The following is a 26434-nucleotide window of genomic DNA, read 5'->3' on the forward strand; positions in this document are numbered from 1 at the left end:
AAGCTTATCATCTTAACTGAAGTTGCTTCTACACTTCAGGGGGGAAAAAACCCCTAATACGTGTAAAATGAGAGAAACCCAGAAGGCAGGGTGCAGGAAAGCCATTCCAGGAGGGGACTGCTTCAACAGAAGCATTACATTATACAACAGGGGACTGTCAGTTCCAGTCACAGACCCGGGTGAAGTGGCAGCTGCAAGCTATTTAGTTTGGGGCACCTCACTAATAATAAGGGAATTCTGAGCAGAGTGAAAGACAGAACTGAGGGGTGAAAGGGACCAGCTTTTAATGGAAGATTAAAACAATGACGTATGAGGAGATGACAAAGAAAAAGAAAAAGGAAAAGGAAAAAAACCCACAAATGCTGAATGAAATGGATCTTCATATGCTAGTAGGAGGAAGGGGAATTCCATGAAATGACTCAGCAGCAGAAGAATGGGGAGAAGCAGGGCCACACAGAAGCCAAAAGACCCCGGTGGGGACCAGGGTCCCCCACTGGAGCTGGCACCATGAGGGTGCCCACTGTCTCCTTAAGGGCCTCAGAAAGACGGAGGGGACCAGAGATGGAGTAGAAGAGGCAGAGTTGTAAACTTGAACCAGAAAAGCCACTTGAAAACCCAAGGGAAAGGACAGTCCCACAGTCAACTTGGCGACAGCGATGATCCTGGTCCCCCACAGCTCTTTCCTGAAGAGAATGTTCCTTTCACAGTGACACACAACCCTCAGCTCCCGGGAAAGGAGAAAAATTCCTCCGGTGGGGCACCGCCTGTCACTGGGAACAGAGTGTCACTTCCAGGGAGGATGCTCACAGGAGCCCGTGGGCTGGGGCTCTGGAGGGGCTTAGAAGGGACGCTCCAGGAGGAGACGAGGCTAACACGGAACTGACAGCACACAGCACTCAGAGATTAGGAACCAAGGAATATGGCAGGAAGGTGAGCCATGAATTAATCATAGGTACCTAGAAAGCCAGGGAAAACAAAAAGTTGTACAAGAAGGTAAATGAAATTATAAGACTCTACATGGCTCAGCTGCGATTAATATTTATAGAGTTATAATAATGAAAACACTGAATATTAATATAACCCCAAATTATTATTTCTTCATAACGGAAGACGGAGGGAGGGGAAGATGGAGTGCGCAGGGGGCTGGGGAGTGTGGGGAGGCACAGGCTGAGTGGGGCACAGTGTCTCGTGTGTGTGTGTGTGTGTGTGTGTGTGTGTTGTGTGTACGGAGAGTGTGTCAGTAGGTCTCTGGGCCAAGTGTGGGATGCAATGTCCATGTGTACTGGTGGGATGTGGAACGTGTGGGGCCCTATTTATGGGGTGGTGAGTGGTCTGAGACAGGGCAGGTGAGCGGCTGTGGTGTCCTGTGGGTTGGTGGACTGGTGTGGGGGGCCCCGGGGTGTGGGGATCCCGTGTGGGGTCTGTGAGCTCGTGGAGGAGTATGTGTGGAGCGGAGAGGAGGGGGAGGGTTGCAGAACAGCACCCTAGTGAAATTCTCGTTGTTCAGACTAGAAAGTCAAAAGACGGTGCTCAAAATTTAAAAATGATCAAGACACAAGAGTAGCACATGTTGGCCAATATGGAAATAAGTGGCAAAAGCATCGTCCAACGGCTGAAAGGCAGCCCCCGGGAATGGGTGGGTAATGCCATTTTCATGTTTATATAAACTTCATTCTCAAAAACTATAAAAATGTGTGATTTGGTAGCATTAAAACTAAAACCCCACCCAGCCTCAAGGTCCAGTGGCTGAGAAGGTGCTACAGGAGACACAGGGACAAGGTAGGACATGGAGGTCGGGGCATGGCCAGGTCATCAGACAAGATGCCATTGGAGGGAGAAGGAAGTACACTATGGAGAGTCCTGTGAAGCCATCTAAAGGTACTTGGCAACCTCCGATCAAAGTTTTGAGAGGCTGGCGGACTGAGGACCAGGACTTAACGCCCAGTGACATGCACACGAGAGGCAGGCTGAGGACCAAGAACCCAGGACACATGAATGACTGTCAAGAGAAGCAAAAGGATGAGAAAGAAACATGTCCTGGAAGGAAAGGAGATTCCAGAAGGGACCAGGCAACCTGCCCCAACGAAGGCCAGCAGGCAGCCTCCAGGCTGGGCAAATCGAAGGCACTGGCGCCCTTCACAGGGTGGTTTGGTAAAAGGAGAGTACAGAAGATGGCAGGTCGAGGCAAGGACCGGAGATGAGTGATACAGATGGTTCTCCCAGGAGTCCTGAAGATTGAGCTGTGGACAGAGTGAGGACTGAGGATTAAGGGAGGGTTTTTGCTGTGTTGATTTTAGGAGGTGATTCTACCAAATGAGGTCCCAATGGGAATAATAGTCAAGGGAGAAAAGGTGACCACAGAGAGATGGCAGGAGACAGGGAAAGGAGTGAGTCCCACTGGAAGGTCTCAACTGGGTGAAGTGGCAAACAGCCCAGACCCACAGAACAATGGGGAATCACTCTCAACTACAATCAGGGTTTTTATAACACGTACTGGCTTTGAACCTCTCTGAAGTTCATTTTTACCAGACTTTGAGGCCACAAACTGCCTCCTCTTAATACTGAGCAAGGCACACAGCTTAGCATCTGCTGGGTCCGTATGAACCAATAGTGGAATCTAGAGCACCTGCCGGAGGAATCTGGGGGCAGGGGCAGGTCTTCCGTGGGCCGGCTCCCCAGCAGTGGCCTGTGGCTCCCTCACACCCAAGCATATCCGCGAAGCGAAGTGGTGCTCAGTGTTATTAAAAGAAAGTAAGTAAATAAATAAAGGCACTGATCCAAGTGCCTTCCTTCCAGAACACACAGTCCCCTGAAAGTCCAGTAGTGAGCATGTCTTCCCCAACAGAAGACGTGAGGCAATCCCTCAGAGGCCAACGCTCAGGCCCACCGGACCACTCACCTGGATCAGTGGAGGGGCACCTGCGGATGGTGAAGATCTGCCCCAGGTCTTCGTCCTCCTCCGGAAGGCCCTTCTGTAGCCGCTGCAGCTTGCGCAGGCTCTCGCTGCGCTGGTGCTTCATGGAGCGCACGTGCTGGATGAGGTTCAGCTTGGCCTTGGTGGAGTAGTTGCACAGAACGCAGTGGTAGTAGCAGCTCTCGCCCTCTACGCCACTCTCGTGCTGCTGCAGGTGCTGCAGGGATAAAGGAGAGGGGCATGCCCTGGGTCAGTCGCTCGAAGGAACCACCGCCGTGCTCACAGCCAGAGGCATGCCACTGGGGGACATGCTGGAATGGCCAAACGGGACGATCCATGATAATGTTCCTTAACGGGTCCACTTCTCTAGCACTCTTTGAAGAGCAAGGTGACTCGCATTTCTACGTCCCCAATGCCCACTCACAGGTGGCTCTCCAGAGTACAACTAACACTGTTCATAGACTGGACCCTCCCAGGGTCACTCAACTGTTACAGGCTCACTTTTCACTTTCCAAAGACCAGACCAGCAGTTAGCACAATCCACCAGCCCGATCTGACCCACTGCTTCTGTGGTTGTTGTTGCTGTTTTAGGGTGCTAGGGACAGAACCCAGGACCTTGTGCTTACTAGGCAAGTGCCACTGGGTAATATCCCTACCCAACCCTCCACTGCCTGCATTTGCATATAAAGTTTTATTGTAACACAGCCACATCCACTGATTTACATACAATCTGTGGCTGCCTTAGAAGTATCAAGTGAATGACCATGACAAAGGTGGTAAGGCCCATGGAGCTTAAAACATCAGAATCTGGCCCTTTTCACACAAAGCCAGCTACCTCCTGCTTTGGTGTCAACCGGTGTCCACCACACCCATGTAGCACCCTAGGTCTGTAAAACAGAGCCAAAGATGCTGTGGGATCTTTCCACAAGAAAGACTATAAAACGATAGTCTATTTGGAGAATCCAAAATTAGGATTTCCTATGGATTAAAGAATGACAGAAAATTCTTTCTAAACTGGTTCCCTGTCAATCTCTCAAGGTCATTTGGCTCATCACTGGTCAATATCACTGGTCCGTCGGGTTTATCGGGTGATCACAATTATGTTCTCTGTTGTGTTTAAAAGACACAGCCAACAGGAAGTAGCACACACAGGAATAAAGTCTGGGGTGCAAGTACGGTCGGCATCATGCAAGCAGTTAGCAGACCCCAGACTTCTGTGCCTAAGACTCTCAAAGATCATCCAAGAATAAAGTCCACCATGGTTTTCAGTCTCTGGAGAACGTGATGAAAGCTGTGGCCCCTTTTTGTAACAGTCAGGGAACCAGCACGCTCCTGTTATAGAAAGGCCGTCTTCTTTATTCCAAATGGCTCTTGTGAAGGGAAGAGGGAGCCTTCCTACTAGGTGTGCATGAAGCAGAGGAAGCAATCCCAGAACACTTAAAGTAACTAACCCAAGGTTACCAGGTAGTGGGAGAGAAACAACTAGAACCTGGGGCATGCACTTAGCATCCTTCTAGAGGAGGGGACTTAGATAATAAAGTGAGTGCACACTGATCCTCTGACCTCCCCTTTCTCCTCACCACCTCAGCTCCATCCCATCACCAAGCCCGGCCAGGTGCGTGGCAAATGCCTTGGAACGGCTTTGCGTCGCTCATCTTCCTTCTGACCCTTGTGCATCTGTCCCACATCCATGCCTTGACAAATGTTTTGGACCCTGTTGGGATGCTTGCCTCGTAGTTTATAAGGCAGGACACCAAGAAGCTGCAACAGTTGAAAGGTCCTGCGTTCCATGCACGTTGGAAAGTACCAGAGCGGCCCTCCACAGGCTTCCCACCTGATGAGGGTGCCCGAGGCTCACACACTCAACGCAACAGTCTACGTCCAATGGAAGTGTGCAAACCCCAGAAGCACACCTGTCCCTTGCTAAAAGAAGAAATACGAACACACCAACAAATGCCACAGCAAATCCACTAGAGGGGACTGGAGGCCCTCAAGTACGTGAACCCGCCAAAGCATCCCACCATGAATTCTGCCAACCTGCAGGTCCCCATGCAAAGGGTTTTGAGGGCACCCAGAGAGAACAATCCCTTCTGTCCCCCAAAATGGGTGACTTAACACCCTCAAATGTGGAGCTTGGAACAAAATAAAACCCCTACAAGTAACAGCTGCCCTAATAATTTCACAACCAAGAGTTGGAAAGAACCAGTGAGAGTCCAGCGTTAAATGCTAAAGAAACTACAAATGACAACAAAAAGCTAAGTTTCTCAAAATAAATGTGAGCTGATTTTGAAGTGGTTTGTCTTCAACATGTCCCTCCACAGACAAGGCTGCTTGCAGAGAACTTCCGAAGGAGGAGAGGCACCAAGGTCATATTTTCTGGAGGTCATACTCCCGGGGAGAATCAGGCCAGTCTGATGGGATAAGGTGGAAGAAAAGGGTGAGCCCGCCCACACTCATTCTCCCCCACTTCTCCAAAGGCCCCTCAAAAGGCAAAAGCCCCCACTGGCATAGTCCCGGGAGCAACCGTATGACCTGGGAAATGTGCAAGAGCCAGGAACTGCTGTTGTGGGTCACTGAGACCAAAAGAATTATGTTCATTAAAGCTTCAGCTAAAACTGAGTGAATAAAAGCTAATGGGGAAAATAACCACAGAGTCGAAGCAATACATTTCATCAAGGGATCTGAGTCGTCTCATGAACTATGAAATCAGAGCAAGAATCACCAAAGCCTTATCTTCCAAACCCCTATTACCTCCCCATGAAACAGGATTTCCTCGCAATAAGGCACTGAATTTTAAACATAAAATTTTAATATGTATGTGAAGATTCCATTCCAGATGGCTGGGGTTTCTAGTCTCTGAGCCAGAAGACAGGGATATCATGGCCAAAGAGAGCTGGATGGGAACGGAAAGGTCAAATGTCTTTTGTCCTCAAATCCAAGGGCTTCTGGGTGATGAGACCACATAAATCTTGAATTAAAATAAACATCATACTGAGAACTCTTGCTTAAAAAATAAAAAAAAAGCTGGTATGATGAAGATCTTTTAAAACCACTCTATCCTGGAGTTCATGCTGGTAAACTGCAATCTCTTAGACTACCACAAATTCTTTTGTCTGTAATTTGAGAGCCATTTTGGAAAGGAAATGGCCGTATACCACCAATCATGGAGAAAGACAAAAAGGAAATGAGGAAGCCAGGGCCACAGTCTCTTCCACTGATAAAGGGCACAGGGAACACTTAGGGTCCTATCTTAGTGACTGATAGAAAAGTTTAATTCAAACTTCCAAACTTGCTTTTTACTCCAAGTTCATTCTCCAAGATGCTTAAAAAAAAAAAAAAAATTCAGAATCAACTATGACTAGGTTGCTAAAAGACATCTGTTTACAACAGTCGCAATCCACCTCAAACTTCCACTTAGAACCTGGGTCCACCAGCGATTTCTGTGACAAGTCCTGTTCTCGTTTCTGGCTACTTCTCAGGCTGTTCAACCTGGAGGACGTGAACCCAGGATCAGCAGCAGGACCCTGACCTCTAGGCTCTTCTCCCTACCTCCCAGGGATTTTCCAGTCTTGAAGAGGTCAATTCCTTGATGGTACTGGCCAGGTCCTCCCTCCCTCCTGAGTGGCACTGGCCTCTCCCCAGGATCCCCCCCTCAGAACCTGCCTAATGTGAAGAAGCAGAAGGTGAGGCTCAGGAGGTAGGCAAGTCAGCCAGCCAAGGACATGCTTTCCCCGTCGAAGAGCGGAGATGTTTTCATTTGGAGAAGGAGGGAGAATAATTTGTTCCTGACCCAGCTAATTAGAATACCCTCAATTGGGATCACAATGTATTTAATTAAATTCACTGTAATATATGAAGAATCCACCAAGGCACAAATCCCAGTGGTACACTCAATACTGTAGCTGCCTCCTTTCAGAGTTCTGGCTCTCCTTGCCAGCCAGGAAATTTGTCTCCCACACAAATCCTGGATTCCCCAACACTCCACCTCTCTCCCACTGGGGAGCTGAGGGACCCAGGCTTCCTCTACTTTTTCCTCTTTTCTTTACTCTGTGTTCACGATGCCTCCCTGCCCTCCTCTGTCAGCTCCAGAGTGCAGTTTTGAAAAAACTGAAAGAAAACGTTAACTTGGGCTGTGGTTAGTGCTCTGCAGCACAGGATCCCCAGGGACCCACAGACGGCTGGCTGTGGAGCCCATTTGCTGGGGTTTGTTTCAGCTGGTTTCTAAGTGTCTGCAACATGTGTGTGTAAATAAACACATACACACACACAACATGCCCAACCCTAGGGGCTTAACCTGCAGGAGATTCAGGCAGTGACAGCGGTGACGCAGAGGACTTGCTAGTGGCGATGAGAAGGGCATCCCTTGGGCCTGAATGCTATTGTGAGACAATACCACTGGGACCCTGGAAAACAACAGGGGCCTCCTGGTCACTCAAAAGGAGGGGGTGGGCAGGCATGGTGGCACATGCCTATAATCCCAGCAACTAGGGAGGATGAGGTAGGAGGATCGCAAGTTCAAAGCCAGCCGCAGCAACTTAGCCAAGGCCATAAGAAACTTGGTGAGACCCTGTCTCAAAATAGAAAATAAAAAGGACTGGGGATGTGGCTCAGTGGTCAAGTGCCCCTGGGTTTAATCCCTGGTACCAAAATCAAAACAAAACAAAAGGTGGGTGGGGGCTGGAGATAGAGCTCACCAGGAGAGAGCACTTGCCTAGCATAGCGTGCATGCTCAAGACCCTGGGTTTGATCCCCAGTACCGGGGGCACTGGGGCTGGGGGCAGATCCCCCACTAGACGCTGCTACGGAGGAAGGGTGACCTCCTGAACGAAGAAATGAAGAAAGGAAGGGCAAGCAGCTAAACAGTGAAGAGCTACAACTGAGGTCCACCCACACCGCTCAGCCCCGCCAGCCTCTGCCAACAGCTGTGAATCCCCCTGAAGCTTCCCTGGCTCCCTGTTTAAAAGTACCCACAGGGCTGAGTAATATTCCATTGTATATATATACCACAGTTTCTTTATCCATTCATCAATTGAAGGACATCTAGGTAGGTTCCACAATCTGGCTATTGTGAACTGAGCAGCTATGAACATTGATGTGGCTGTATCTCTGTAATATGCTGATTTTACAATTAAAAAAAAAAAAAAAAAAGTACCCACAGGGGATGGGGCTGTGGCTCAGTGGTAGAGCACTTGCCTTGCATGTACGAGGCCCTGGGTTCAATCCCCAGCACCACTAAATAAAAGAATAAATAAACATGCCTGCAAAAGGCTGGGTTGTAGGTGCCACCAAGGTAGAACCAGTTTTCACTGGAAGAAATTTTTATGCTTTGACAACACAATTCGCTTCCTGAAAGCTGAGAAGTACCTATAGGAAGGAAAGAAGGACCCAGTTTGATACATATGTGAAGCAGAAAAAGAGCCCGACAATCTGTCTTCACCCCATTACCAGGGTGCAGCAGTGACCAGACCATCCTCAGAGCAAGCCATGAGGAGCTTGGGTGACAAGCGTGTGGTGGCCAGTGCCCACTGCTGGGAACGACGCGGGTAGGCTTGCTCGCAGGGGTCGAAGAGCTTGCTTGCACCTCTTTCTGATCTTCCACAGCTACTCATGTCCTAAAACGCTCATTCCTGTTAGCTGGACAACGACAACCCTACGCCCCTGACGTGGAAATGTGGGTCCCACCTCCATCTCTGTGACTTCCCGTCTACATCTGGTTCAGGGAGAAGAACCCAGAAGGGAAAAAAAGGCGCTCCCCACAGTTAAGAGGCGCCTGCGACAGTGATCCTGGCATGTAAAGCGAGTGCACAAGGCAAATTAATAATTTAAAAAGAAACACAGGAACAGAGACCCGGCTGTGTGGCTTCGTGGGATCTACTCCATTAGTATGTGGCACTCGTTCACCCTGGCCAAACACTGAAAGTCAAAGAGGGCTCTTGTTAGAAAATAATTCATCGTGAAAATCAAAAAAATGTGTTCCTGTTACTTGTTTCCCAGGAAAACCAACCAACTTCTGTCAGAGAACATTGATTTCTATAAATCTGGAGGGGCCCCAGCTCCCTCCTCCTCCCCAATAATAGGAAACTTCTAACATCTGGTTTTTCATGCATGGAATGCAAAATATTGATCAAGTTTTGCCATGACCTCCCCTTTAAAGTGGAAACGGACAAAGTACATTCTGACACGCAGGCGCCCACTTCACCAAGGACGTTTCCTCAGGGACCCGCCAGGCCCACACCCACCCGCACCACAATTCGGGGTGCTTGTGACATAACCCCTGGCAGCTCCCAGGCATCCCTCTGAGCAAATGGCAGCGCCCTAGGGGACACCAGAGAGCTTCTGCTGAGCACAGAGGAAACCCCATGGCGGGACCTTCTTGGAAGGCCTCCGAGACACCTTCAACCTTTGGTTGAACTTTTGGTTGAACTTCAAAGGCAAAGGCAGGTGGGAGGGCCTTTATGAACTCTCCTCAGTCCATAAAGCTGAGGGCCCGACAATAGAGCAGGCCACTGCCACATCGCCCCTTTGGAGGGTAAGAGTGCTAACCACAGTCTGCCAAAGCTTCAGGTGCTCTTTTTGGGGAGAGGATATGAAATCTCACCAACAAATCTGGAGAGAAAGAATGGGAAGAAGATGGGGATCCAGAGTTCCTGTGCTGGTTCCCCAATGTCGTAAAAGGGACTAGGAAGTAAGCGGGTCATCACTTGCCACGGGGCACATAAACCATCTACCCTTGGCGAAGCACCTACTCAAACTGCTTAATTTTCACTTTACAGCCCCGGGAGATGGGCAGCATTTGGCTCATGTCCTTGAAGGAACTCAAGGCTCAGACAGGTCATGTGATTGCCTCAAGGTCTCACAGAACACGGAAGTCAAGAGGGGGACCTGGGGCTCCATTCCAAGTACACAGCCAGCAGAAGGACACTGCGCTGATCTCAGGCCTTCTGGAGCAGCAGACTCGTGGGTCCAGGTATTCACCTTGAAGTCCTAAAACAGGAATGCTTTTCAGACGCACTGCAACTGGGGGACAGGGCAGTTAATTTCTTAATCAGTGAGGTTGAGTTAGCTTCAGATTTAACGTCACATTTGTAGGAAGACGCGTGAAAGGTCAACCTAAATATATACATATTTTCTGTTTAATCTTGGCTTTTCATCCACTCATGCCCTCGTCCTTGGCACATGCTAATTTAGTCCTATTTCACCGTAGGAGCCCTGCAGACACCAGAAGATATAAGCCCCAACCACCACGTAGAAGAAAAAAAAAAGTGAAAGGAAGCAAAAATGCTCCCTAGATCCATCTGTTTGGGTGGCTTTGCCCTATTTTTTGGTTTTTAGGCCAGATTCCTCATGTCCCAGAACAAGCCATGACAGTTCCCTGTCAGTATCTGAGCTCCAGGACCAGAGCTGAGACTTCCCATTCTTGCGTCTTTCCCCTACATGAATGACACTGTCTGACTCAAAAGTCTGAGTATCAGCGGCCCTGAGCAGGACAGTAAACCCTAGAAGAAAAACAATGGCCTACATCTGAAGCTCTGCTGGGGCTATACCTGCCTTGGCTTTGAATCTTTTTTGGAAAAATATGAACCAGGACCCCTGGTGAATGTCAATACCTTAACATAACAGACTCCATTTCCCTCTTAGGGAAACTCCAGAAAGGAGTTTGGGGTCACTGTTCGTACATAGGGAAGAAGCTGATCGGGCACACAGGGGTCCTTCCCAAGAAAGGTGTCCGTCAGAGCATGTCACCATAAGCAAAACGAGGGCTGGTGCCACAGCAGTGGAATCGGCGCCCACAGAGCTCAGAACATGTGGGTGGGCGAACATCTAAAGTGGTCCTCCCAGAGCCAGCGCTGCACTGGCCAGCCTCCAGGAACAGCCTAAAGCTGCCAGGATCTGAAAACTACCTGTGTCACAGGACAGAAGACAGGTCACAGTGAGCTTCTCCATCCACGGAGATGCGCTTCTTCCCAAGTGCCACTCCCCAGACCTCAAAAACAGCTCCTCTCACAAAAAGAGGAACCACAATACACATGCGACCCCAGTGTCCATTCCACTCTGTCCAACTGCTGTGGACGACTCTAGCTTAGGCACGCTCCAGACCAGACCGCACCACTAGGAGCATTCAGCGGGGATAAGTCATAGAAAAAGCTTAATAGAGTCTGCTTGTTATGCAGCTTCCCCAATCAATAAGGCTATTATTATTACTGAAGTTCATTTTTTGACACTAGTCTTTGGGATTAGGGATGGAAGCAAACAGCCATGAAACATTCGTATTTGACATTTCCCCCTTGGAATCCCCATCCCTTCCCAGATTCCAAAGAGGAACCCCATGGTTGACAGTAAGAAAATCTCTGATATACCAAAATTATGACATCGACAGAGGATCCTAAGTGCACAGGGACCATCTTCTTCCTTATAAGAGGTGCTGAATTTTTCTCTTAATAACTCCCCCAAAGTCTTGCTGCTGGTGCAGGCAGAGCCAGGACCCAAATCCTATGACCATGCCGTTGCCACAAAACCTATCAGTGAGCTGGATCGTATGCCCACTGGAATGCCAATCTGCTGAAAATGAGCAGCACGTGCCAACACAGCAAGAAAGGACCAGGGGATGGAGGAAACTCAGCTGAAATGGCTGGAAAACACTTCCCTGATTCCCCAAATCCATGCAAAAGGATTTGTTTCCCCAATCCCATGATAATTCACACAGGGAAAAATTTAAAAACAAAATAAAACAAAACCTGCCTGGTGATTCAAACAGGTGTACCACTTCATAAGAAAAATGAAGATATTTATACTTGCCCGGTCTTCCTCAGAGCCCATTTTTAAAACCACGTGAGAAAATATACGTGAATGTCCTTTGAAAGATGTGAAGGCACAGTCATGGTCACTGTACCAGGAGCCCAGATCTTGCTTTGTCACTTGGGATGGGCGAGTACACCAAAGGGGGCCTGGTGGCTTATGATGCAATTGGTGTTCCAGCTCAGTGGTTCTCTAACCTGAGCATGCATCAGAAGCAGCTTGGGGGGCTTGTTACACCATAGATGGTCAGGGCCCTCCCTGCCAGGGTATCTGATTTGGCAGGTCTGGCTGGGGTCCAATAATCTGCATCTCCCAGTTGCTGCCGCTGTGGCTTGGCTAGCAACTTCCCAGGGAGAAAAGAGTCAAATCAGGAAATGGACATGCCCCACTACAGGGAGGAGAATTTTCAAGACCTGAAATCTTTGCACTTGTCTTTTCCCAGAGACTATTTCAGATTCTAGGAAGGTGCACCAGATAAATCATGCAATGCCTGCACTCAAGAATTCACCTCCTTAATGAAAAAGTCACACGGAAGCAGCTGCCTGCTACTGGCTTGCTCCAGATACTTCATAAAAGTCAGAATTGGCTCTATTCATCTTCCTCTCCCCTTTCACACCTACATTCTAAAATTTCCTGGGGCTGTGGCGGGAAGCGTGACTCTTGATGGCAAAGCATGAGGCATCACTTCTTCCCCCTTGCCCCGCATCCTGCTGGGTGCACCTGTCCAGGTGTCTTGCTGGAACAGAGCCTGTGGAAGAATTTCAACCAAACACGAGAAAAATAAAATGGTCTTTAAAATTCCTCCCAAGTTCTTGAACTTTCTGGTTGCTGCTGCTGAGAGCAAGAATTTGGCGCTCAGACCCAGAGGCTTCTCCCAAGCTCCTGTGATTTGCTGACAAGAGCCCTCATCACTTTCATTATGAGAGAAGACGGGGGCAGCGGGCGTGACAGGGACGGGGATATGGAGCACCCACAGGGCTGACTTCTTCTTCCTAAGAACTGATTGATTTTTTAAATCTTATTTCCTTTCTCCCTTGAAATAAACAGGAAAGTGAAGGGACAGGGGCAGGAATCTCCCTTTTAACAAGCGCCTCTGGTGGTGATCATTCCGGCTGCTGCCAGAGTTTGGCCCTTTTCCCTTAAATGTGTGGGTTTTACTGAAGGGAGAAAGGGACACTTGTGGAAGGGGACAAGGGACCAAGAGGGTGAAAAAGAGAAAACTGCTTCTTTGAAGAAGCAGCTGAGTCTGAGCCAAAAGGCCAGACCCCGGCCATCTACAGAGCAGAGCCATGTGGTGACTTGGGCTTGGCGAACGATGACATGGCTAGTTTCTCCACTCTGCTTTTGCCCCCCCACCCCAGCCCCATAAATAATCCAGACAAACACCCTGAGCACTGAGTTTTGCTCTCCTTCCCCCGCTTTTTAAGTCTCATTAAAAGCCGATATTGTTCGGCCTCAAGATGGAGGGCTCAGCATGGATTTTACTGAACGTTAAATCAACCAGCAAGCGCAGCCAGCAAACTCTGTGGCACTTTAACTTTAAATAATGCAATAATTATTGAATTTCCTTTTTATAACTGAAGTGCTGGAATGTAAACAATGGGGCTGTAATTGCAGGAAGGGGGGATCAATAGAGGCAATCGTTTTCAGCCATGTTAATTGTAAATACAATTGCTCCAAGATGTCAGCCCTGTTCTTCTTGCTCCCAGAATCATCCTAACGGATGACAGAGTCCAACTTTCCCATTACAGCTGTTCGTTCCTTTAAGAGGTTCTCAATCAGGTCTGATCAATCTGTCAAGATAATGCATGGAGTAAGTAAGACTCTTCCAAACACAGGCTCCCAATCAATAGCCTGGACCAGCTTAATGAGGTGGGGCTAAGGCCCAGAGGGAGGTAACAGCCCCCAGCTTGTGCCTAGGTTTGGCAGGCTGGCTTCCTCGCATCGCCCTGATAAACAGATCAGCCCTTAATGAGGACATTAGTTATGCATGCTTCAGCAAGCAGCAAGGCACCTGTCCCTTGGGACAGACGGACAGAAAACAAAATAGATTAACAGAAAACAATATGGTGCCAAATTAGGTCTAACTGAAGACTTTTCCCTCCTTCTCCTGCTTTCCTTAATTGTCCAGCAGAGTGGAGGACATCAATTAATCATTCCAATGGGCATGAGCTCAAAGACCTCGAGCATCCCATGGGCTAGGGGACCTCTGAGTATCTGTTCACTTCCCTCAAGCTGTCCCTGAAGATTAACACCCTCATTTCCTCACATCCTTTCCGGATCACAAAGGGGCTGATGGGTCTCACAGGGAAGAGCCCCAGCAATGACTGGCAGGAGAAAAGGACAAGGCTGAACCCTGAAGTCTGAGAGCCACACAGGTGGGCTGGGGACTGGAGACAGACAGGAACCAAATGCAGCTCCTTGGGGATGACGTCCAAGATTCTAAGACCCAAACCTGATGCTGAGAACAACCACGCCCGCACAGAAGAGGAGGTGGGAAGTTGGGAGTCTTGCAAGTGGCTGCTCAGGGCCCCACACCCGCAAGATATGCAGACACTGGGGGTGCAGATTCCTCACAAAGCTGGCAAGGAAGGCTCCCAGAGAGGCTAGAGAGCGGCCCTCCCCCCTCGGAGGCCCCTACGACAGGTGGGGAAAGGCATCCACTGTGGAAGTCCTTGAGAAAAAGCCACGCTGAAGGAAGGTTCTGTCAAGAATCCAGCAGTTCCTTTTCCCAGGGGGTGCTCAGCTTTCAGCAAGGTTTTCAAAGGGCTTCCCTGGACCCCTGGCATCAGCACTGCCAGGAAACACAGACACGCAGATTCCCAGGTCTGGTCAGGTCCACAGAAGTGGTGGTGGGGGATGGGGAGCAATGTGGGATTCAACAAGCCCTCCGGGTCTGTCTGACGCAAGCGCACTGGTGACCACTGTCTTAGACGGTAGGCCAGGCAAGGCAGTGAGATGACGTTCTGATATGTTAGAGACGTAGTTGGCCAACTGGTTCTTTCTCAATGAGAAACAGCTCAGTGTTGAAGACAGACCTAGAAGACTGTTTCTTTCCCTGAAGTTTGGCTCACAGGAGGAACTATTTACTCTGGCCTACCCACCACCTACCTGCTTCCAAAAACAAGGTCTCTGGGAATAAAAAACTCAAAAGAACATGAAGGTTGTATGAGAATTCCAGTTTATTAATTGGAAAAGAACTGTGGAGTGTGTTACACTATTGAATTTCAAAAGTTAATAGTCTCATATTGTGACTGAAGAAAAATGATAATAGCTGGGCTTCATGTTTTTTTGTTTGCTCTTTTTTAAAGGCATGGGGGACCAACCAGCAGACTAAAAGAAAATAAATACTCAATGTGAATGACCAGATTCCTCCACTGTCCAAAGTACCAGCCCATGGGCCACTGGGGTTCCAAAGACTTCTACCTCCCAGGCTCAGTCTCTGGCTGGCTGGGTTCCACAGCCTGCCAGAGGCAGCTCCCAGGCTACGATGACCCCCACAAGCTGCAGACCAGCCCTGGAACTCTGCCATCCCGTGAGCAGCATCTCCCAGGCTGGGGCCAAATTGTGTCCTTCTGTCCCAGTGCAGTTCCTGATCCACAGCAGGTCCTTAAAAATTGCTGGCTGAAGGTCTGAACAAATGGAAAATTCTCTCACACTCCCTTTCAATCCTGGTCTTGGCTTCCCCTTCATGACCTGCCTAATCCAGTTCAAATCCAACCCCCCACCACCCCAGACTTCAATCCTCCCTCCACTCCAGTTCCTACCTGACTCACCGATGTGGATCTGAGTTTGGTGCTCTTCCTGGTTGAAAACCCTCCCTGAGGCCTCCTTGGCAGGCCAAAATACCAGGGAACTTGCAAGGTTGGTTGAGGACACCCCCACCGGGAGCCCTTCCCCAACATACCCGACCCAAAACTGTCTCCCTGCCTCTGGGGTCCCGCGGTACAAGGCGACCCTGTTGGTGTCCACCACAAATCATCCTCTGCACACCTGCTTCACACAGGACTTTCCATTGCCTGGTGACTGAGAGGGGAGGTGGGGACCAGACAGAATAAGTATGTTTGCTAATATTTACTGCTTATTGAAATAAGATTTTATGGTGGGAGATAGTAACTGTAAATGACTGTACTTAGTGACTTCGTTTTTTGTTTTTGTTTTTTGTTTTTGTTTAGGATGTGGTAACAAAAGACCTCCCCCTTCCAATCAACCAACATGTTGTCCAGCCAGAGAATAACTTGGAGGTCATCAATATCCTTCCATTCATCAAGTTTCTTCCATTTCTTCTACAGGGCTAGTTATGCTCTTTATCTAAGTTTAATATCACTATGCTGTTTCACTATTAACTGGCAAGTAACTGCAAGACTTGGATATACACTGAGAAACATCTAGAACATGAAAGAGATAATCGCCGAGACAGGGAGAAAGAGCAGCTTCCCACAGATGCCTCTCCAGGGGAGTAGTAACAAGTTGTCAGAACCCAGAAGGTGCACTGGTAGGGTCTAGGACACCTTTATGGATAAAAACAATCACTACATATTTTGGTGCTAAACATAAAGGTCTATCAAAGCCAACTGAGCAGTGTGAAACTGCTCAGGCACCTGCAAGGTGGGGCCAAACAGGCACTCCTAGAACACATGGCCCACAGCTCTGCTGTCTCCATCTCTGAGAAGTCAGGCTGGTGGGGAGACTCCTCTCTATATACACGTGCAGACTGCACATGAACAACATCATGTTCGTGCTGTTCCCTGTCCTCTGACTGGCTGAGAACCACTGCTGTCTGGGCCTCCAGTGCTTCAATGACCCCAAAGCATGGCAGCTCGCATGTTCCACATTCCAGGACCTGTGAGCAAGGGACCATTCCATTCAGGAGCTGGATGTTGAGATGTGCTCCGCCCACCAGCTAATGCCTCCTAGCTTCCGATAGATCCCTCCCACGGATGGCCGACCACTCTGGCCCATGGCCTCTGCCTCCTGGTTCTGGTCTCAAGTCCCCAGTGACACAGATGCAAGGTCAGTCATGAATAAATAAATAAGTAAATAAATAAATAAGCAAACAAACTTATTTTTAAACAGTGAAATACAGGGAAGTGTTTCACTGGCTAGCCCACACTGACCAAAATAGCCTCTCTTCATGGGCATAAGTTTGCTGCTCCAACAGGCCAAGAAACAGTGACAAGCCAGGAAGAGGTCAAGGGAAGAGGATCTGCCGGGGCAAGGTGGCCGGTGATGGGTGGGGCATCAATTTCACCTTGGACAGATGACAGTTCACAAAACCTGCTGGAGCACCAAGAGGGATTTTCTTCAGTGAAATTCAAGTTTCAAAAAACTACCTCGAAAGAACTGGCACATGGTTGGTAAGCAATGCATCTGGACAAAATGGTGGGGTTGGGCAAAGGTAGGACCAGAGAGAGGACTGCTAACAAAGCACCAGGAAGCCATGGCACACGATGCATGTCAGCAGTTTCTATGTGGCAGGGACACGTGACGTCTGGACAGAAACCTGCTGGGCACCTTCTGGGGCTATAGTCTTAAGATGTAGCCAGTTGCTCACCACCCCCACACCAACTGGCAGATGACGCTCAAGCCAGCAGCCTGCTCTCCTAGTATCCATATAGTCCGTGGATGCCCTTTTTTAAAGGCTGAAATCTTAAAACGCAAATCTTTCAATGATCTTTTCATGTTGTAAAAACATAAGGCCAAAGGAACCAAAAGTCAGTCCCTGTGTTTCTATAGTGGTTACTCTTCTGGCTTTGACTCCTTGATTCCCCATTTGTCTGTCCACATTCCTGCATCCTCTTACCTGCACTTTAGTCTTCTGCAATCACGAAAGAGAACATTTGTCTTCTCTAAAAAATTTTTGTCACCATTTTCTCTCTGTAAGTGACAAAGGTCCTCCACTACTGAGTCTCCTCCCTCACCAGTCCCCTGCACCATCCTCGTCTGCAGGGGCTGTACCAACTCTCCATCCCACGGTTCCCTGTGTGTGTGCATACACGTGCCTGTGCACGGGGTCACACCATCTCTGCCAGGCGCCTTCCATTTCTGCTCATCCCAGGCCCTCCCTCCTAAGTGCTCCGCCTCCCGCCCTGTTTCCACCTGCAGTGGTGCTTTCTCCTGGGAACTCAAAGTCTGGATCACTCAGGTGCCCCTGTGCCTGCTGCTCTGAGAGCTGCTTATGGACTTCATGTACACAGAGCATTTGCCACCGAGGGCAGAAGGTTCTTGAAGGTAGGGAGAGTGTGTCCTCCTACTCAGTGCTTGACACCCAGGAGCCACACAGAGGACCCCGGGCTCTGACACGAAGTCATCTCTAGTGCAAAAGGCGGAATAATGCAAAACCACACGTGAGGGGCCGTGAGCCGGGGGAGTAACCCAGGTGAACGTGCTTCACAGATGGTAAAGAGAAATGGAAAGGGAAGAGCTGTCGGGTGACGGTGATCCATTCATTCAGAGGGAGCATGAACCTCGGAGGGTCTTGCCCACCACCTGACTTCACTGGGGTCCTAGGTCCACACAAAGACGAATTAATTACTTGATCGCCCGCTCACTTACCTCGCTAATGAAATCACCGGTTGTGCTGGGGAAGAACCTGCTAGAAGAACTCCTTGCCTCTGGGTGTGCATCCCGCTGGTGCCAGCTGCATTCCCCAGCGCCAACATGACTCATGAGATGACACAAACTGCCAACGGGCTTTGTTATTACGTGACCTTCAGCAAGTCACCCTTCCGTCCCCGCTTCAGCACTAGGATCTGGATGGCAATACTCGGAACCTACTTGATGGCATTATCATGAGGAATGATGATGGAGCGCGGTACTAATGACTGGGAAGCACTCCGTCTTTGTAGAGAGCTATATTACTTAACATTTAGAATAATACCCACTGTTTCAGGTTGAGAAAGCATTCAGATTTTAGCTAAACTGAAGGCTGCACACATCCACTAATGAGCAGCGTCCTTCCCACAGAAATGTTGAAAGCTACTCAGTCTCCTGAATAAAATGACTAGCAGTGCATTAGCGAGGGGCTGAGGCAGGGTTAGTTACCATGAAACCAGGGTCATTGCATTCAACATCTAATAAGCAAATTCTTCAGATCACAGAAATAAACCAGAGTCAGCCAAGCTGACAACAATTGCATTTTTAAGGATGGTGTGGGTAGAATAATGTCTTAGTCCGCAGCTTCTCCAGAATTCATTAAAATACAGCCTCTCAGAAGACACATTTCTCTTACTTAGACCAAGGGTCAGCAAACTTTCTTCTGTGAATATTCAGATGGTAACTACCTTGGGCGCCGAGGGCCGCACCATGTCTGTCACAACTACTCAGCTCTGTGGGCGTGGCACAAAAAGCAGTGATGGATGATACCCAAGAGGATAAGCGTGGCTGTGTTTCAATAAAACTTTATTTATAAAAGCCCGTGGCTGAGCTGGTGAGTGGTACACACATACGATCCCAGCAACTCAGAAGGCTGAAGTAGGAGGATCATAAGTTGGAAGCCAACCTGGGCAACATAGCAAGACCGTGCTTTGGCATTCAAAAAGAAGAAGAAGAAGAAAACACAAACAAACAGGGCAGGGGATATAACTCAGTGGTTCAGCACCCCTTCCCCCTGGTTCAATCCCCAGCATTCCCATCATCAAAAAAAAAAAAAAAAAGCAAATGGTTAGCTGGATTCCCCCCTCTGTGGGCAGTGTGCTGATCCAAAGTTGAAAAAAGTTCCCAAAGTTGACCCAACCATTTAGAATAGCACATGCCTGGGCTCAACAAAGAGGGGAGAAGACACGCCACATGCATACATGCACATTCTTTATTAAGCAAAACAAGTTTCTTAAACTTCCAAAACTCAGTAAAGGTCAGGATTGAAAACGTCATACGAAAATTAGATGTTTTTAAACTGAAGGTCAACACCTACTCAAGAATCATTTAGCTCTGAATTTTGAAATGTCTCAAGTTCAGCTAACCTTCATCCCTGTATCCATGCTCCTGATGTAAGGCCCTCTGCCTGAGTTTGCTCAGGCCATGCCGCCCTGATTCTCCAGTTGTCTGACCACAGTGAGTGCTGCTGCACCAACAGGGGTCAAGGTCAGACATGCATTCTGAACTTGGCAATACCTGTCACTGACTCCACTTTTACCTAAACTAATGATCTTGCCTGTCTCCAACCCTGTCGATTTCAAAGGGTTTGGTCATTCCACAGTTCAAATGATTCCCACAACTACCTTGTGACGGCAGCCAGGGAGAGGCCAGGTGTCTTTCTTCATAGTTTCATGGACAGAGAAGAAACCTGAATCACTCAAGGAAAACTGCGGTGACTGGCAACCCGGTGGGTGTGAGCTGCATAGCCCTCTAAGATTTTAAGAATTCTGAATTAATGATGAACATTTCGAAAATTTCTCAATTTCCCATGCAATCAAGATTTTCTGCCTCTTCAAAGAAGTATCTGGCTGGACTGGTCCCACATTCCCTCATTTTGACAGTTATTTAGATGAGACAGGGCAGGTGCCCTCCAGCCCAGCTGGCCGCCCATTTGTGATACCCACATGCCCCTGCAGGTGCTGGGTTTGCAACCCAGGAGTGCACCCTATTGTAAACCAGAGAAAGGGGCCTGGAAGTGGGGGACCAGGGAAGCCGACCCCGGCTCTTCTAGTCCCGGTTCTGTGTTCCATGACACCGTGCTGGGCCACAGTGTGAGAGAGTGTGGTCGATTACAAAGACACCCCTCCCCAGAAAACCCGGGGCTTCTGCGTGAGCCACACACCGCCAAACACACAGGCAGGAAGCTGAGCGTGAGCAGACTCCGGCGGTGAGGGAGTTCAGAGGGAAGGCGGCTGCCCCAGGGAAGGAAGCCAACTTAATTCTGCCACAGGAGTGAGTATTTGTTAATTGGTAGAAAAAGGTAAAATTAATGAGGACATTAACATAGCTATTTAAAAACAGCTCCATGTTTCTCCCATTGTAACACATGGAACTATCAGGAAGTAATTGAGGGAAAAGGACACTGTCAATTCTCAATTATCTGCATGAATGAAGCGCTCAGTGACACGGATAATCCAAGTCATTTACATTTGGATTTAGAAAGTAACATCTTTTTCCTTCGGAAAACTTACCTTCCTAATTACGGCTTGCTGAATGAGATGGCGAAGTCAGTTTACCTTCTTGGTGAGAGAGGAAAGGGGACGATCTAGGAGACGACAGGGGCTTTCAGACCTGCCGCGGCTAACCCGAGGCAGATCAGAGGTCGCCAATGGCAGCTGGCCGATACAGTAGCCATTAGCCACGGGTGACCATTAAACTTAAATTAGGTCGGATACAAACTCAAAGTTCAGTTCCTCCGTCACCCTGGCCGCATTTCAAGGGCTCAACAACCACGTGTGGCTGCGATGCTGGAGGGCAGAGATGCAGAATACTGCTATCACTGCAGAAAGTTCTAGTGGGCCCGGCTGAACTCCAGATCTGTGATGACCCCTCGTCACCTGGACCACGCTGAGAGCTGGGGTGGGGAGGTGGCGGAGATGCCACACGGATGCTTTGACAGAAACAAAAGGGACCTGTGACGCTGGACGTTCTCGGCTTGTTTAATTTCAAGTTCGGTAATGGAGTCTCTGTCCAGGGAATTACACGAAAAATAAGCATTCCACTCTGAGCAAAATGAGGCTTTTTAATTAACAAAGCAGAAAATGAGTGGATAAAAGGCGAGGCGGGAAAGGCTGATTTTAAGCAAACATCTGCCTCGGTACCTGCCCTAGTGCAGCCGCGGGGCTTCTGAGGCCTCTGCGGCCTCCACAGCCTCCATGGCCTCCACGCTGGCTGAAGGGTAGAGCAGGGGGAGGTCGCAGCCCCCAGGCTCCGCTCCAGTAGGTGCCTGCTCAGGTGCCACTGGGAGCCGTGTCAGGCACAGTGCCACTTAACATCCTCATTAATTATCTTGAAAGGAGAGGGTTAGTAAACAGCAAGTTAATTAAATTCTCAGATGATGCTAATTTGGGAGGCTTTAGAGAGACTGGCAAGGGCAGAGGCAATATAAATGGGACCTGGATGGGTCAGGAGCATAAGTGGAAAATAAAATTCAACACTGGCTGAGCAAACACCCTCTGACTACGTCTTAGGGAAGAGCCAACATGTGTCCAGAAAGAAACTTTTTTAAAACACTGTACTATGATTAAAAGGTTAGAAATTTCTAAGGTGCATAATCGGGATGGGAGTACTTAAGACGTTAAAAAAAAGAAATGCACGGGTACTTAGGAGGGAGTCCAGAGGAGGCCGAAGTTTAACAGTCGCTGTCCTTGGGAGGGGTGGCCAGTCTTCGCCTCCTGTGCTAAACTGACTGGACATCTTTAAAACAGGCGCACACCACGGGGCTGTTTGTTTTTTAACCTTTCGGCGTGAACTCAGTGCAGACTCACAGAAGAGCTGCAAGGCCCGTTCAGCGTTCCTACACCCTTCTGGTAGCTTCCTCTGGCACCAACACGCTCCTCCTTGGCATCTGGAACATTTACCCTAACTGAGAAATTAAGGCGGGTTCCTCTCCAATACTAACCTACATTCCAGTGGCACCAGCTTACCACCCCCCCGCACATCCTTCTCTCCTGGGATCTGGATCAGGAACTCAGGAGGCACACATTGTCATGGCTCCTTGTTATGGTTTGACGGTGAGGCGACCCCCAAAAGCTCATGTGTGAGACAATGCAAGAAAGCTTAGAGGTGAAATGACTGGGTTGTGACAGCCTTAACCTAATCAGCATATTAATCCCTGACAGGGATTAGCTGGGTGGTAGTTGGAGGCAGATAGGGTGTGGCTGGAGGAGGGGGGTCCCTGGGGCCTTTGGGGCATATATTTTGTCTTTGTTGAGCAAATCTAGCGTGCGCTCTCTCTCTCTCTGCCTCCAGGAACGGCGTCCCCAGCTGTTCCCTCTGCCACACATTTCTATCACCATGTTCTGCCTCATCTCAGGCCTCAAGGAATGGAGTCGGCCATCTATGGACTGAGACCTCTGAAACCATGAGCCCCCACATAAACGTCTCCTCCTCTATTTGTTCTCGTCAGGTCTTTTTGGTCACCGTGGTGAAAAAGCTGACATCTTCCCCAGTCTGTAAGAGGTCCCACCTCTCCTTGTCTCCCTGGACCTGGACGCTTTGGAAGAGAGTTGGTCAAGTGTCTGTAGAGTGACCCTCAGCGTGACTCTCTGATGAGACTGAGGTCATAGATTTTTGGAAAGAACACTGCTAAGGCAAGGTACCCTTCCTGTCATGTCACCTCAGGGGGTAGGTGACATCAACTTGACATCACTGGTGACATTAACCTTGATCACTCAGTCAAGGTGGCATCTGCCAGGTTTCTCCACTAAGTTACTCTTTTTACCTTTCCATACTTTATTCTTTAGAAAATAAATCACAAAGTCCAGCCTAGCACCTGGGGGCATAATAACCTTCTGGTTACTACATTATTAAACAAAAATAAAAATATTTTGTAAAAGTGATAAGTTTCACTTTGTGCAAAGAGATGCTTCTAATAGAAAGACCCACCTAGAAAGCCTAGAAAGAGGTTGTCTCTGTCTTTGTTTTAGATACTTGGCTTCTCAGATCCGTGGAGCCCTTGTGATACACTAGCCAGCGTCCTACGAACTTACAAGTATTTACCTCATTCAATCCTGACAGCTGGATGCATGTGGTGTTGCCGAATTACAACAATCCACTTCAAACTGCAGAGGGGGAGACACGGCATGATGAGGTTAAGTTGCTGCTCGTGCTAACACCACACAGCTATGAAGGGGCAGGGAAAGGATCTGCACTCAGACTCCGGAAACCATGCGGTCTACAGTCACCCCTGTCACCCAGCAGCTCGACATACAACTCCAAAATTTCAGGGCAGTCCAAATGGGACATCGCTGTGGCATTCCCAAAGTGTCAACACCACAGGACTGAGGAGATCCCCCTGCAAACTGAGATGATCCAGGGGTTGTTCAAAAGAAGACAGACCACCTTCACCGAGTGGCAAGAGATGCGGACACCTGAGCAGTAAAGACATTCTCCATCAACAGTATGGAAAGGTAAAAAGAGTAACTTATTGGAGAAACCTGGCAGATGCCACCTTGACTGAGTGGGAGATGCTCAAGGTCCCTGGACCACGGTGCTTACAGATCTCTCAGTCTATTGTTACGCACATGGACCTGGGACTGTCTCCACCAATAACATTCACTTTCTCTTCTAGTCTGACGGTTCACGGAGGTGGACATGGTAATAACGCAGAGGTCGGAAAAAGTAATCGACCGCCAGTCAGAGAGGAGAAACCCACCCCACGACACCAGAGATCCAAGACCTGCAAATGTGTAGATGCCAGCCTGTTTAATCCCATATGTTCAACATCTGATAGCTCAACATTAAAAAGAAGCAAGGAAATGAGCTGCTTCTAAAAATGATCCCCTTCCAAGCAAGGAACCAGGGATGTTTGGGTAAGAAACACCATGTCCCTCCAAGCAGCCTACCATATGCAAAATCCCAGTGCTGACCTTTACCACTGTCCTTTGCCAGGGAGAAAAGACAAGGTGTAAAGGGAGCAACCTAATGCCCCACACCTTCTAAGGCCAGGCAGAGTTCTAAGCCCTGTTCTAAGAATGAACCAACCTGCAGAGGGAACTGCTTAACATCTCAATGTGTTCTTCCCAGTACATTTGTTTTACTTAATCCAGAAAAAAATTAAGTGGCATTGATGGGAGACACACTCATTACAATCTGGGAATTATGGACTGGAATACATGTGGCAAAAATTCAAAAGCAGTAAGCAGATGTTTGTAAGTATTTAGAAAAGATCAGTGAATCACTAGAAGTAAATGCAAGTTCACCAAGTGCAGAATGAGTGACTACATCCTTGTGTCCCTATCTCTTCACCCCCATTTTTCCCAAACAAGGTGACTACTGCCTTTTTTTTTTTTTTTTAATTTGGTACTAAGGACTGAATCCAGGGGTGCTTAAGTGCTGAGGCACATCCCCAGTTCCTTCTATTTTGAGGCAGAGTCTTGCTAAGTTGCTTAGGGCCTCACTAAGTTGCTGAGGCTGGCTTTGAATTTGCAAACCTCCTGTCTCAGCCTCCCAAGTTCGCTAGGATTACAGGCGTGTGCCACCATGTCTGACTACTACTGCTGTTACTACAACTATATTGGCACATCAGGGAACTACTAAACATGAATGAAATTTGATTCTGTCTCTTGTTTCTCGTGAGTAATCTAGAAATAGGAGGGCCTGGCTATGGTACCGTAAGGTGTCTTTGTACTCAAGAAGGTTGGCCTAAAGAATTCTGATCATGAATCAAAGTCAATCTGAAGGCAGATGTCTACAATAAAATATGACTATCTACTTAGACCTTTCTTGACCAACATTCTAACAGATTTGAAGAGACACGTAAAGTCATGTCCACTAACCCAAAAGTCTACAGGAGTCACACAGAGCAGTAAACAAGTAAAATTAAAATCATGTCAAAAAGATGACTGGTAAAAATTATTATACTTTAATTGTACTTCTGTAGGCAGTATCCAACTAAAATAATTAAGGTAATTAGGTGCAGGTCCAAGTCAAGGTAAATTAATGAAACAAGAGAAAAGCCTAGGAACAGACCCAAATGAGAATTTAGCGGGTGACATGATGGCATTTCTAGGCACTGTGGGAAGGATGGGTGGATCGCTTAGTAAACGGGGCTGGGGCTGATCATTAACTGAGTAGAAATACCGACGGAGGGATCCTTGCCACACAACATACACCAGAATAAACTCCACATGGATCACCAAGTTTGGTGTGAAGACATGAAGCCAGGGGAGGAAAAGGGGACACAGGGAACATGACCATGCAGTGGGGGAGGGGGGCAGGCAGGTCCAAGCTAACAAGGGGGAGGGAAAAGGAAAGGCAGAGAGTTCGCCGGATACGCGAACTGTGACACGGGGCAGAGACTATTTCAGATCTCCCGGATACACACAGCTCATACTCTGCCTGTTATGGACTTACTGAAGTTTTGTTGAGAACGGTAAGACACTGGGAAAAGACGTCAGGTGGTGGCCACTGTGGGAATCACACCTCACGCAGCAGCAGACTCCGCAGCTGTTAAAGACCAGGCTGAAGAAACTTTCGCGATAGTGACAGCACAGAAAGCCACAGGCTTCAAGGCTTTAAAAAAGCTGGCTGCACGTGGCATGAACCTGACCTAACTTTTTCCTGTGTACACGTGTGAACAACCACGGTGAATCTCACCATCATGTATACCCACATGACACTAATTTCAATAATTAATAAAAAAACAAAGAGTTGGGTGTGGGGGTACATGCCTATAATTCCCAGGGGCTCAGGAGGCTGAGGCAGGAGGATAGCAAGTTCAAAGCCAACCTCAGCAATTCAGTGAGGGCCAAAGCAACTCAGTGAGACCCCGATTCTAAATAAAAAATAAAAAGGGTTGGGGATGTGGCTCAGTGGTTTAGCACCCCTGGGTTCAATTCCTGGTACAAAACAAAACAGAAAGAACAGTTGTCTTTGTGGGGGGTGGATGTTAAAGCAGATGAGAAACAAGAAAGGACCACTGTGTTTGACCATCATGAAGTACTTTTAAGAGAATCGGTGAGCAATAAGGACAGGGAAAAATGGCATAATTTGTACGATTTATGTGTTAATACTTAAAATTAAAAATAAATGTTAAAAAAAAGCAAGCTATGAACAGCATACAGTATCATCATTTCAACTCTGCAA

The 26434-nt window shown here is 48.3% G+C and overlaps 1 protein-coding gene across 4 annotated transcripts in view; it reads right to left on the reverse strand.

The window, feature by feature from the left end:
• Zfhx3 (zinc finger homeobox 3) overlaps window positions 1-26434 on the reverse strand; it is a 264272-nt gene that overhangs the window by 89569 nt on the left and 148269 nt on the right. For all 4 annotated transcript variants that reach the window (XR_007105362.1, XM_047527802.1, XM_047527801.1 and 1 more), the window contains one exon: window positions 2900-3131. Coding sequence is in view for 3 of the 4 variants with exons in the window: in XM_047527802.1 (XP_047383758.1) it covers window positions 2900-3131 (232 nt within the window). In the remaining variant the exon portion in view is untranslated. The remainder of the gene's footprint in view (window positions 1-2899; window positions 3132-26434) is intronic.

Source organism: Sciurus carolinensis, chromosome 16 (assembly GCF_902686445.1).
Source record: "Sciurus carolinensis chromosome 16, mSciCar1.2, whole genome shotgun sequence".
Lineage (NCBI taxonomy): Eukaryota > Metazoa > Chordata > Mammalia > Rodentia > Sciuridae > Sciurus > Sciurus carolinensis.